The 13,994-nt window shown below is 51.2% G+C and overlaps 1 protein-coding gene across 2 annotated transcripts in view; it reads left to right on the top strand.

The window, feature by feature from the left end:
- Positions 1 to 13,158, top strand: part of BICDL1 (BICD family like cargo adaptor 1) — a 95,909-nt gene extending 82,751 nt beyond the window's left edge. For both annotated transcript variants that reach the window (XM_079942681.1, XM_079942680.1), the window contains 3 exons: positions 3,442 to 3,572; positions 9,294 to 9,414; positions 12,269 to 13,158. In XM_079942681.1, the coding sequence (XP_079798807.1) occupies positions 3,442 to 3,572; positions 9,294 to 9,414; positions 12,269 to 12,430 (414 nt within the window). In that variant the 3' untranslated portion in view covers positions 12,431 to 13,158. The remainder of the gene's footprint in view (positions 1 to 3,441; positions 3,573 to 9,293; positions 9,415 to 12,268) is intronic.
- Positions 13,159 to 13,994: the final 836 nt, after the last annotated feature.

The raw sequence follows: 13,994 nt of genomic DNA, 5'->3' as shown, positions 1-13,994 counted from the left end.
TCGTGGGAGGCACAGTAAGAAACACAGTCCCCAACCCGGTCACTTGGCTCCTTTATGCTTGACTGAAGCACATGCCAGTTACTGCAGGGACATGAAAACTCTGGGGAGTGTGTGCTGGGAGCAGTTGAGGCCCTTACTAATGAGATCTCGGTGACCCCTCCTCTAAAATCTCAGCAGGTTCTCTCTCCTCCATCCTCCTAGCCACTGTCCCATTTCAGACCTTCATTCTTTCACACCCTGCCTTTGGTCCTCACTTCCCAGCTGATTGCCTTCCCCCAGCCCAGTCACCCTTCCATATGATATGGATCCATCTTTCTGAAGCACAACTTGAACATGGGACACCGCTTGCACGTTCTAGATTGACTTCCCATCATCGAGTAATGGGAAGCCTCCAGCCCTCTTGGCACCACGGTCTGGCTGCATCCAGCCATCCAGCCTCCATTCCTGTTGTTTCCATCTCACCTCCTTAGCTTTAGCAGAACTGAATGTAGGCTACAGATGGGCGTGGCACAGGCTGCCCTTGTGTTCCCACATCTGGGTCTTTTCTTCTGCTCTCTCTGCCTGGAAGACTCTCCCCCATCACCTGCACATACAGCCCAGCCCTATCCTTCAAGTTCCTGATCAGGTTTCACTTCCTCCTCAAAACTCTCTTGCTTCCCTTCCTCAGGGAGCCCCCTGGCCCTGCCTTGTCATGGTTACGCTCACTCCCATCTCATCCTCCCAGTCCAGCCTTAGACCCCCCGCAAGAACAAGCTCAAGGTCTGACGTACTTTTGTCTTCTCCTAAAGCGTCTAGTGCAGCACCTTTCTTAGAGCAGGCATGCAAATGATTGTCAGCCCTGGATATATGACTTCAGGATGTTTCCTTTGATGCTATTCAATCTCGAGGACACCCACCTTAATGGGGAAAAGTGGATTTAGGGGTGGCTGTAACGTAAGTCAGCAGATAAACAAACCCAGTGGGTCCTCATGACAGCGGGAAGGTCTATATGGGGGGAGGAGGGGGAGGCACTTACACCCTGAGCGGGGCCCTTGATGTTATTTATTTTGTTTGATCCTCACAACAACTTGATGGTGGGGAATAGTTCTTTTTTTTTTTTTTTTTTTTTGCAGTACGCGGGCCTCTGACTGTTGTGGCCTCTCCCATTGCGGAGCACAGGCTCCGGACGCGCAGGCTCAGCGGCCATGGCTTACGGGCCTAGCCTCTCTGTGGCATGTGGGATCTTCCCGGACCGGGGCACGAACCCGTGTCCCCTGCATCGGCAGGCGGACTCAACCACTGCGCCACCAGGGAACCCCAGAATAGTTCTTTTTATTCCTGCTTTTTATGGAACTTATGTGCAGCTCAGAGAGGATAAGTCCTTTGTCACTCCTAAGCTGGCAGTCTCTACCTTGATCAGGTTTTCCAGGCCAAAGCAAAAAGTTCTTGTGGAGTTTTGTCTGGAGCACATGAAATGTTGGCATTTCCTGCCTAGCATGTAGTTCTATCTGTCACTCACTCAGCTGGCAGAACACCTGGCTGTCCCACAGCTGGCCTGAGGCCACATCAGGGCTCATTTGGTCTGAGGAGGGCTGGCTGTTTCTGCCAGGTGCTTTCTGGGTCTTGAGTTCTGGCCTACCAGGCTGCGGAACCTGCTAAGAATACGGTGAGGCTGGGCTTCTCACCTGTTGCCTCATCTGCCTCAAGGCTCATTGCACCTGCATGCCCTGGCCTGTGCAGTTGCCCAGCCTGTTCTTCCCTAAGGCTTCTCACCCAGCTCACTGGAGCTGTCCCTGCCATGAAAGCACAGAGCACCAGGTACATTCCCTACCACGCACCTGAGAGTACAAAATCCATTGCCCATAGCGACAACAAATTGTCCTGTATACCTCTTCATTATTGGGTGTCCTCTGATTTGCTCCTCAGTGGCTGCTACCCCAGGAGCTGGCAACTGTGTTGCCTCAGCTTGGGGGGGTCCAGAGTACCTCCAGGGAAACTTGCTCTTCAGCCTTAGTCCTGGGGCCTTTGCTCAGCTTCATTGTCTAAAGGTGATTAGACCTGGGCCTTGAAGAGCAGAGGAGTGTACAGAAGGTGATGTCTGTCCCCTTGTGGGAGGGAAAGACCTGTATGGATGGATCTCCCCTTGGAAAGATGTAAAAGTATGTGTAATATTTAATAAGAGGGCATGGTCAGGCATCCTGACTCTAGTCTGATCCTATCAACTGAGACGAAGGGCTCCCCGCCTTCCATTCATTCAACAAATATTTATTGAAAGCTCTACCAGGCAGGGTTTCTGGTTGCAGACAACTGAAACTCGCTCTGCTTAACTTAAGCAGAAAGAGAATATATTGGAATTAAATCTGAAATCTTACAGAATCAACAGGAAGGCTGAGAACTGAGCTCCAAAACAGGAAGCCATGGGGAGTGGGGCAACAAATCCATTTGTTGTCCATGTACTAACTTCCTAGTGGCCGATGGCTTTGCTGTACCCTCAAGAGCTGCAGCCCCAGGTGGGGGACCAAGGCACCTAGGAAAGGATGTCTCTTCTTTTGGCTTCCTTAGTGGGAGGGCATGCTCTGCCTCCTACCAAGGTCCATGCAGCCAGGAATGCCCCAGATAGGAAGGGATTTTGGATGCTGACTAGCCCAAAAATGACAACTGTCTACTGCACAAGCATTTGGGATTAAGCATTGTATGCACTCAGGCTCTGAGACACACAGATAGATAGGGCACACTTCTCGCATGGCAGAGCTCAAGGTATTCAAGGGGTTACTCTGTACAGTGGGTGGGTTAAGCTGTGGTCACTGAGGGAGCCCCTAGGAGGGGCATCTCACCACCAAAGGTTGACTGCCAGTGAATGGGCTCTAGTGCCATTCACTGAGGCATGGACGGCAGAAAAAGTAACAGGCTTGAAGTGAAAGGTGATGACATCATTTTTCTGTCTAAATTCCATGTAGCTTTGACCTGGGGAGCTGAAGGAAGAAGGTGAAAGAGCCAGGCTGCGTCAAGTGCTGTCCCAGAAATGGGAGCCAGGTTCCAGGCTTTGGGACCAGCCAGGGGCCTGTGAAACACAGGGCAGTGTTCCATGTTGAGTGGAAGATGGCTAGAAACAAAACTTGAGTCCCTACCCCCAAAAATGTGTTTCAGTGCCCTGATGCGTGTGTGGCCTTCACGCATTAGGTCCCTGAGAGTGCCTTGAAATGAAGGAGGTGCTGTGCTCTGTACAACAGGGATCTGGCCCCAGGGCTGCAGTCCAGGGCTGAGCTCTTCCCTGGCCACTGAGCTCCAGCCTAGCATGAAGCCTCCTCTCTCCTGGAGCAGGAGGCAGCAGGAAGTCACCAGCCTGCCCTGCACATAGGCCCTGAGCCTGCCTGGCCCTTGTTCTTTCCTCCCTCTTGGAGGGAAACACCCCAGGCCGGCAGCAGTGGTATCATCACGTTTATCCCCTTCGTCTCTCATTAGGTGACACTGCTAAGTGTGGAGATGACTGCATTGAAGGAGGAGAGAGACCGACTCAGAATGACATCTGAGGACAAGGAACCAAAGGAGCAGCTTCAGAAGGCCATCAGGGACCGGGATGAGGCCATCGCAAAGTGAGTGGGCACCACTTGTTTAACTGAAAGTAACATGAGTATGTGCTCAATTTTAAAAGTTAAATCATACAGAAGAATACAAAACTGAAAGCGAGAGTTTCCCCGCTACCCGCCCTCACTCCTAATCCCATTCTTCTTCACAGACACTACTGGTAAAAGTCAGGTATGCATTTTTTGCAGCTTTTTTCCCTATGCATATACAGGTGTACAATATAGTTTTTGCAGATTTCTTTAAAAACATCAGTAAGATGTTGCTCCACATGTCTTGTGTTTTTGTTTCCACTTATATCTTAGAGAGCTTTCCAATATCATTATATACCTCAACTTTTTAATTTTTAGGTTTTTTGGTTGTTTTTGTTTGTTTTATTTATCATTATAGACATCTTCAAGCATACACAGAAGTGAAAAATGTAAGATGAATTCCGACCTATGTACCTCTGAGTTTCAACACTAACCAGCATATGGCCAGTGTTGTTTCATCTATAGCCACCCACTTCTTCCACCTCCCCTCTGGACCACGTTAAGGCAGATCACAAGACATTGTGTCATCTCACCCATAAACACTTTCACATAAATCTCTATCAGAAAAAGATTCTTTTTGTAAAACACACACCAGAATTATCATACGTAAAAAAGCTTAAAACAATTTCTTAATATCATCTAGTATCCAGTGTTCAAATTTCCCCAGTTGTCCCATAAATGTATTTTTAAAAAAATATTTATTTGGCTGTGCCGGGTCTTAGTTGTGGCACTAGTGATCTTCGTTGCCATGTGCAGGATCTTTAGTTGCGGCATGTGGGATCTTTAGTTGCAGCATGTGGAATCTAGTTCCCTGACCAGGGATCAAATCCAGGCCCCCTGCATTGGGAACGTGGAGTCTTAGCCACTGGACCACCAGGGAAGTCCCATAAATGTCTTTTTATAATTGATAAGTATCAGACTCCAAAGTCCACATACTCTGTTTACTTGTTATGTCTCAAAACACTTCCCCTTCCGTCTTTTTTTTTTCCAATTTGCATTTATTGAAGAAACTGGATCTTTTATCTCATAGTTTTTCTGCATTCTAAGTTCGATTGCATCCCCAGAGTGTCATTTAACATTTTTCTCTGTCCTTTATATTTGTAGTAAACTGGGTCATTTTTTTTTTAACATTGTAATTTCACTGTTTCTTTTTGTTTTTAATTATTTATTTTTGGCTGTGGTGGGTCTTCATTGCTGTACGTGGGCTTTCTCTAGTTGCGGTGAGCGGGGGCTGCTCTTTGTTGCAGTGCACGGGCTTCTCATTGCAGTGGCTTCTCTTATTGCAGAGCACAGGCTCTAGGCACGTGGGCTTCAGTAGTTGTGGCACGCGGGCTCAGTAGTTGTGGCTCTCGAGCTCTAGAGCGCAGACTCAGTAGTTGTAGCGCACGGGCTTAGTTGCTCCATGGTACGTGGGATCTTCCCAGACCAGGGCTCGAACCCGTGTCCCCTGCATTGGCAGGCGGATTCTTAACCACTGCGCCACCAGGGAAGTCCCTGGGTCATTTTTAAATAATGTTTTGGGCTTTCTCCGGCAGAGAAGAAATGCATAAATGCATTCTTTTACATTCAAAATATGTGGCGGTACATAGGCAAAAAACATTTACATATTCCCCATTCCCCTGAAAATTATTTATCACACACTCAATCTGCCGTATACGCTGAGTGTGAGGAGGTAAAAGGCACTAAAAATGCGCCTGCTTTGGGGGCTTTACAACACATTAATAACAACATTTGTGCATCACTTTACTACTTACAAAACACTTCATCCTTTCATCATCCCAGCCACAGCAAGAAGTAAAATTTTTAATCCCAGTTTTACAGATGAGGAAGTTTCCCGGGATCACAGCCAGTGCTGATCACTGGCCTCCACCTCAGGTCTCTGACTCCTGTTCCACATCCTTTCCCCTTACCTCAAGGCTGCTTGTCAGGAAGCTAAAATGAATTTATTTAAAACAATTTGTAAATAGATACTATTTGCCTTTTTAAAAAGTAATATGACACATTTTAATTTCTGACTTTAAAATTCACACCTTCCCACTTTTCACTTCCATATACAATTGTCCCCTCCCCTCCCTTCTGTTCTCTTTAATCATTTCCATCATCTCCGTTTCATAGTTTTACCTTTGGGTCCCCTTGTCTATCTGGTCAGAATCTCGTATCAGGTTGTCTTTCAATTTCCAGTTCATTTTGGAATTATCCTTAGTGAGGCTCACAAACCTGTGTTATCTTTGCCATTCCTGGTGGATTTAGTTACTGAATACTTGAATAGCAGTGTGATACTTTGGAGTGAGACCGTACTTTTATGAATAACAAAGGATGAGATTGTGCCAAACAATTAGGGAATAAAATGGTAAAATTAGGGTACTAATTGTCGAAGCCCAACGGGAATAAGAAGCAGAATAAGTTAGAAGTAGAGTCTAGTTGGTCACCTTCTCTCAGCTAGACAAGCGGAGGAGAGCTGACCATCAAGCTCTGACCATACTCTGTCATCAGCATGGGAGGTGGGAGATACAGCCAGAGAAAGTTCCAGGATGCAGGAGAGCAGAGAAAACAGTTGTCCAGTCCCCTCCCTTAAAATAAGTGCACCTAGGTCTGACACTTGGGTGACAGAGGAAATCACCAAATCTACCTTGAAATGCATGTCCTTTCCTGCTGCCAAAGAAGGCCCAGTTAACCTCCTGGGGTCTGACTGAACAGATTTGCACACTCTTCTCCCTGAGTAGGGAGAATTCTGGAGTGAAGCCCCTGTCCTTCCTGGACCCTGTAAAACAGGGCTGGCCCTTAGGGAGGTAGATCACTCCAGGATAGTTCTTTTTCTGTCCCTTAGAAATGAAATTCTGGGTATACAAAAATTCAGACAAGAGACCTAAGGAATCATTCAATGTGGGGGAATCACATATATGTATAGGACCATTAAGAATTTTACAAGATTCTTTCATATACCTCATCTCTGATCCTGGCTGTGCTTTAGCATCATCTGGGGAAGTCTCCCCCTGCCAGAGCCCTCTCCAGAACAATTCAGTCTGAATCTCTGAGTTTGGGGCAACTTCTTAAAAGCGTCCCCTTACGCCCACCCCATTATTCTAATGTGCAGACAGGGGTGAGAACCCCCCAAGAAAAATAACTTCCCTCTCTTCACTGGACAGCAACAACCTTAAGGTGTTCCTTATCCTATATAATAGGTGAGTTTCAGCTAAGTTAAGTAACAATTTTATCTCCTTGCAGGTGAAAGGTCCTCAGTGAAAAAAATCCAGGGCTAGCAGTCTGCCTTACAAAAACAAAAAGGAGTCAGTTGCTAGTGGTTTCATTTAAATAAGGAATTCTTCTAGCCCTTTGAAATATTCCTTTTTAAAACTGATTTAGGGACTTCCTTGGTGGTCCAGTGGGTAAGACTCCGTGCTCCCAATGCAGGGGGCCCGGGTTGGATCCCTGGTCGTGGGAACTAGATCCTGCATGCATGCTGCAACTAAGAGCCTGCATGACGTAACTGTGCTCCCAATGCAGGGGGCCCGGGTTGGATCCCTGGTCGTGGGAACTAGATCCTGCATGCATGCTGCAACTAAGAGCCTGCATGACGTAACTGGGACGCGGTGAAATAAAAATGTTTTTTAAAAAAACATTAATGTATTGATCAGGGAGTTCTGCAGCATTGCTTTCCTTGTCTGGGGTTTCCCATGAACGAGAAGCACCAAGATTCCCTGGTGAGCAAACGTTCCGGAGGGTGCAGTCCAAGGCTGTGACACCTAGGTCTGCAAGGTGGGCCCAGCTCGGGGGGCTTTCAGGAAGGAAGGGGACCCCTCGGTGCGTGGCGGGCCGCAGCTGCTGCTGGACCTCTGCCCCTCTGCCAGCAGCATTACTCAGCACATTCTGGGGTCTTCAGGCTGTTCGTGGCGACACCTGCCGGGAGACGCCTGTAAGCTCAAGAGGCTGCCCTGCCGCGGGGCGCTAGGGGTTTGCGTTGACGTTCCAGGACCGTGGGGTTGGCCAGCCGGGCGTCCATGACAACCCGCGCCTTGCAAGGATTTCCGCAGTTTGCGGCCAGCCAATGGCAGCGGGCGTGACGGGAGCAGCGTGCGGCATTTGAGATGCCGGAGCTGATTGGACAGGCTCGGCTCCTGTCCCTGCAGCTGCAGTGCGGGTGGGCGGTCCTGGTGTGAGAGGTCTGGAGCGGCTTCTCTAGGAAGAGTGGGCGGGGAGCCGTTCTGGGGACCTTGGAGTGTCGGGGGAAGTGACCGATTGCTCGGTGGACTTGAGGCCAGAGACGAAGTGCTGGTCGCGCGGTGGCCCGAGCAGGTTAACCCAACTGCTCTGGCTTCCGGCCGCGCTTAGCTTTGATGTGAGCTGGGCAGCTTCTGCGGTGGGTCCTCTCAAGGCCATGCACATTGGTCGCTGGTCCTGTGCGACGAGGAGTTTTGTTAGTTTTGCCCTTTTGAATGTGAAAGGTAACGGTTGATGGGCTTCCCTGGTGGCACAGTCGTTAAGAATCCGCCTGCCAATGCAGGGGCCACGGGTTCGAGCCCTGGTCTGGGAAGATCCCACATTGCGGAGCAACTAAGCCCATGCGCCACAACTACTGAGCCTGCGCTCTAGAGCCCATGAGCCGCAACTACTGAGCCCGTTCACCTAGAGCCGGTGCTCTGCAACAACAGAGCGAAGCTCGCGCTCCACAACGAAGAGGAGCCCCCACTCGCCGCAACTAGAGAAAGCCCGCACACAGCAACAAAGACCCGACGCAGCCAAATAAATAAATTTATTTAAAAAAAAAAAAAGGTAACGGTTGATGAAGATAAGGGCTAAATAATGCTCATTTTGGCAGCTGGGCAACCAGTGCCACCTAGCAGAAGCTGCCCAGCTAGTCTCTTGCATTTTTTATTCCCATTCCCTGCCTCCCCAAAAATTGTCCTTTGCGTGGAACAACCATGATTTAGGAATGTTGGGAAAGGTGAACAAAATAATATGTAAAACATGAAAATGTGAAAATACAAAATGCAAAAGTGTGGGAGCAATTACCCATCAGTGATCCTCACCCAGAGATAACCAAGTAGACATTTTTGTGTATGACCTTCAAATACAGGCAATTTTTCTTTTACAAAGCTTGTATCATATGTGACCTTGTTTCTTTTTTTTTTCTCCGCTCAGCATGCATCAGGAGTATTGCCCCACTGTCAGTAAATATTCAATGTCGTGGTTATTACTGGTGACTGTATTCCATCATATAATTTACCCTAACTGTTGGCTACAACAATTAGCTAAGCTGTGATGATCACCGTGTGGCTGCCTTTGCGCACACCCTTAAAGGGGGGATTGCTAGTGAGAAGGAGAGCACTAGGAGGTTAAGTCCAACTTCCAAGGGCACTGGCCTTTTGGGGGAAAATTAGCAGTTCCTTAGTGCTGTGAGGCCTTTGATCTCTGGGTTCTAGTCCTGATTTAAGTGTCATTCTTTTTTAATCACTTCTTGTTTGAGATGGGATGACAGATTATTCCTTCACCTACAGGTTGGTTATGAAAACTGAGAAAATGTATATGAAAGCATATTGCAAAACTTTCCAACCCTCCACAAGTAACATCATAGTTACTGTTTGTTGTGAGTTTGGGGTCAGAGGCTGTTTCCTCATCCTGAGGACTCCAGGTGCCCCAGGCAAAGAACCTGATGCCTCTGGCACAAGGTGTCCGCGCTCACCCTGGCTTGTCTGTTTTCAGGAAGAACGCTGTGGAGCTGGAACTCGCCAAGTGCAAGATGGACATGATGTCTCTGAACAGCCAGCTACTGGATGCCATTCAGCAGAAACTGAACCTCTCGCAGCAGCTTGAGGCTTGGCAGGTAAGGGAGAGTCTCTGAACCCAGGCTGAGAGCTTGTTACTGGAGGGTCCCATGCGTGTGGGGTGAGCAGTAATCCCAGTCTTCACCTGATGAAATTCAGGGCTCGCGGTCCCCCAGCCCCTGGGGAAGAATGCCTAAAGGAAGATGCTCTCGAGAGCAAGGAACCCCAGGCTGTGCCGACCTCTAGGCTTGGAACAGGGGCCTCCTTCAGCTAGTTGTCCTGGCTTTGTTTAAATTAGCTAGAAAGAAACGGCTGTTAACGTGGAGGGCCCAGGAAGCCCTGTATGACTGACTGAAAATTCACAACTGGATGTTTGTAGTTCAGCCATCCTTGGGTTGCCAGCAGCTGATGCTCTTCCCTTTCTCAAAGGCCAGCTTCCTTTTTTCCAAAGAGCACTGTCCTGGCACAGGTCTGGGGAAAATGAGTCAGTGTGTCCGTCTCTAGGGCCACAGTTGTCAGAGTCCACTCAGCCAACGTGGCTGCCCACTGGGCCAGGGTCATACTTGCTTTTTGTTAATGAGGTTAGGGTAGTACAACTTCAGAATGTGGGTGTAACCATTCTTGTTTCTCCCGAAGAAATCCTAACCAGATAGATGAAAAGTCCCCTTGGGCTTTCCCAGGCAAGCCCCACATGGAGGGCAGGTTAGAAGTGACTGTCCCTCCAGGGCCCTGCCGGGCTGGCCGCAGGAGCACTGGCTTCCCCCCTAGAGAGCTGCTCCCTGGCTCCCTGCCTCCTGCCCCAAAGCCAGCTGCTGTTTCCTGGCTCACCGCCCCTGTTCTTCTCTCTTTTCTCTCGGCTACAGTTTGCTTCCTCAGGGCTTTTTACTATCTGGCTCCTTTGGTTTCTGATCTAGTGGCCTTTCTCAGTTCCCGTATCAACAGCTTTAGTTGTACACCCCTCCTGCCTTTGAGGTGAGATTGAGCCCTCATCCCCCCACCCTCTTCCCTGCCACCATCGCAGTCCCGCCCCTGCCGCCTCCCTTGTGGTCCACCGTGTTGTGTGTCGGTGCCGGCGTCATCTCCGTACAGCGTGCCATGCCATCGATCGAGCCCTGGCCTCCCTCCTCCTTCCACTGTCACATCCGGTGAGCGCGGCAGCAGGTGGCCCAGTACTGACAGGCTGACCCGTCTGGCCCTGGTTTCTTGGTTCCACCTCCTCATAAATGGGTTGTTTTATAGAAGTAACGGCCGGCATGGAATTATGAGCAGCTCATGCATGTGTGTGTACGAAGTTTTGAACTGATATATTTCACGGAATTATCTTGATAAATCTTAAAGTATAAAAAAAATGCAGTTTGCAATGTACCAGAGAACACTTAACAACATAGATTTTTATGGAGCACTTCCCAAGTACAGGGCACTGTGCTGAGGATTTGACACGACACGGGGACCTTCAAAGTAGGGACTATATCTCATTTTTGTGAGGAGGAGGAGGAGAGGTGTAGGTAGGAAGTTGAATATGAAGAGGGGAGGAAGGCAGGAGAGCAGGACGTGAGCGAGGGGTCCACACCCGCCGCCACCTGGTGACCTGGTCAGGACAGTCCCTTTGTTTCACACTGAAACTTGCAAAGACATTTGAGTGACTGGTGAGAGCTTAGGTGAGTGTGTAGGAGTGGTGGACAAGCTGGTCAAGCTGGGAGTGGGGCCCAGCCAGCCCACTTCCTGTGCTCACCAAGTGAGCAGCTGCTCTGGGCCGCTGAGGTCATCTTCCCCGACCTCAGGAAACGCCCAGCCCGAAAGCAGGCCTCACAGTCCTGTGCACGAACAGACACGAGCAGCTGATTCACTCCAGCATTCGGCCCAAGGCTCGGTCTTTTCACCAGGACATCCCAGAGCCCATCGGGTTCAGGGTGAAGGAATCAGGCAGATGCTTGTGTTTCCGGCTGATGTTACTAGACAGGGCTGCTTTTGATTCTAAACCGATAGTTTTCATGTGTTAGTGGTGGAACGCCTTTATCAAATGGAATCTTGCACAGACTCAGAATCTAGCAAGTAGAATGGAGAGTGGAGCTGCTCCGTCCGTTAGCCACTCCGTGGCGTAAAAGCTGATGTTCCGTAAGGCGAAGTCAGGGAGAAGGGGGAGTTTTCTATGCAACTTTAACACACCGGAGGGGAAAGGTGCTACCCCATTGAAGAAGCCAAGGAAGTGGGCGTAAGTTGGAGCAAGACAAGCCCCGAAGATGGTGATGGCCCCTGGCCTCTGCCAGTGGGGGCCGAGCGCGTGGTTGGTGGTCAGCGAGGACGGCACCAGGGAGCCTGTGACCTCACACGTGGGCCTGCCAGGAGTGCATGGGCATCAGCAGTTCAGGCTGGTAATAATTTGAAGGGGATGAAGGGGCAGGAAAAGCCCCCTGTGGCCAGGATGTTAGGCTGGAGAGCTGGCAAGCTGAGGCCACCCCAGGGTTTGGTGGGGGGTGGGTACCAAGTGAGAGGTGCCCACCCAGACCCAAGGGGACACAGGAAGCAGGACAGAGAGGGCCGGTCACAGGCAAGGCTGAGCACTGGTGTGGGCTGGCAGGCTGGGTGGAGAGGCAGACAGGCAAGTATCAGCTGCGGCCATCCTCTGGGCCCACAGAGACACACCTGGTCTGCGGGGTCAGCCGAGGGAGTAATACTAGTGAGAAGCCAGCCCAAGCCCTGAGGAGACTGGAGGTGCCGCGTGGCTACTGTTGTGTCCCCGCACTGCATCCACACTTGCTGCTTGCTTGGTCGCATCGGGGCAGCCGTGGCTGCAGCCGCTCACTCATCTCATCCCTCATCCTCATCTCTCGTGCTTCCTACATTTGCCACCTCCCCGCCCACCCGCAGCGCCGGGTCAGAGCTGCTCAGCCCCCTCCGCTCTGCCCTCTGCAGGATGACATGCACAGGGTCATTGACCGACAGCTGATGGACACGCACCTGAAGGAACAGAGCCGGCCTGCTGCTGCCCTCTCCAGGGCCCACGGCTCGGGGCGTGGCGATGAGCCCAGCACCGCTGAAGGCAAACGGCTCTTCTCATTCTTCAGGAAAATTTAAACTGGGAGGAGTCAGGCCAGCAAGGATGGGTGCACTGGAGGCGACTGAAAAGGGGGCATGTGAGCAGTGCACCATGTGTGCACACCAGACCCCACCCCCAGGCCAGGCTCAGCAGCCGCGCTGCCCACCCACACAGGGGCCAAGTCGTCCAGGAGGGCCCACTTGGCCTCAGAAGGCTGCTCTCAACAGAGGGATGGGCAGGAGCCTTGTCCCCACTGCCTGGCCACACCCAGCCTGGGCTTCCCTGGGATCCGCTGCTGTTGAGCAGGGCTCGGACTGCCTCCAGAGTGGCCCCTTGGTTGGGCTTTGCTGCTCAGACCTGATGGATCACAACCCACCCCGCCTACCCCTCAATGACTCCCGTGCCCAACCCCAAGCACCGTTGCCCTTCTGCTTTGGAATACGGGGAACGGAAGAAATGGAGGCCCTTTCTGCATGCCTCAGGAGGCCCTGGCTGCCCCCAGCTGGTCTGAGCCATGGGGGCCTAGTCCTGCAGGGCACCAGGCCCCAGCCTGAACCCCACCCTCCAGCAACGCCTGGCCCAGGGAGGAAGCGGCCCCTCACCCGCGTGCATGCACCTCTGCTGGAGCACCTACGGGCCAGGAGCCCCAGCCTGTGGGGCCTGACGGCTAGGGCTACGCTCGCACTCGGCCACAGCGGGCCCTGCCGGGGCTTGGCTGAGGCCACCCCGAGCCTAAGAGGGAGAAGGGCCTGCCCCAGCCCCTGCCACTGCTGCCCTCCCTCCCCCACCCCCTCCAGTGCAGGCTTTCCTCCTCAACAGGGCCCGCTGGAGGCTTAGCCCTCAGCCCTCTCCCCTTCCTGGCGCCAGGGCTGAGAGGGGTCTGCTCCTCCCACAGGCCCCTGGCACCCCTTACCTAGTACAAGTTCTTGGCTCGGCCAAGCAAGTCCAGGCCACAGAATGGCTCCAGAGGGGTCTGTGGTCAGCCATTCCACCTCAAGGGCAGTGTTGGCACCACGGGGTGGACGCCTCCACATGCTGCCCACCAGGCCCACAGAAGGACCAACCCGGCGACCCGACTCCTGATCCTTCCTCAGCGACCACTTCACCTTCTCTGCTGAGGCCCTGACTCAGAGGCGCCCGGACTGAGCCAGCCCGCAAGCCGCTTTACAAAGGCTCGTCTCCCTCACAAGGGAAAAGCACAGCAGGGATGAGTGGAAAGAATGTACCTATAGATATGTACATACCACAGTGCTGTAATTTTGTATGTAGCAATCATGTAAATACATGTATGGATTTTATAATATACATATTATATATGAATCTATAAAGGCATATTTTTAGAAAAACAGCACACCACTGCTTCTTTTGAAAATAGTCTCAAGAATAAAATGAATTTCTACAGAGCTTCTCGCCTCAGTCACTGGGTACCTAGAGGGGGTGTTTGGGCAGAATGCAGCTTTACGTTTTCGAACCGCTGGCTGGCTGGCTGTGAAAAGGCAGTGATAGTGAGTCACCCATGCACCTGGGAGGTCACCTCATACGTTGGTGCAAAATCAGTGGATTCAGCCAGGAAAAGGCACCTCCCCTGGAGAGTGGAGGCAG

Source organism: Stenella coeruleoalba (genome assembly GCF_951394435.1).
Source record: "Stenella coeruleoalba genome assembly, chromosome: 14".
NCBI lineage: Eukaryota > Metazoa > Chordata > Mammalia > Artiodactyla > Delphinidae > Stenella > Stenella coeruleoalba.
Note: the sequence above shows the minus strand (reverse complement) of the source record. Positions and strands in the feature narration are given on the sequence as shown.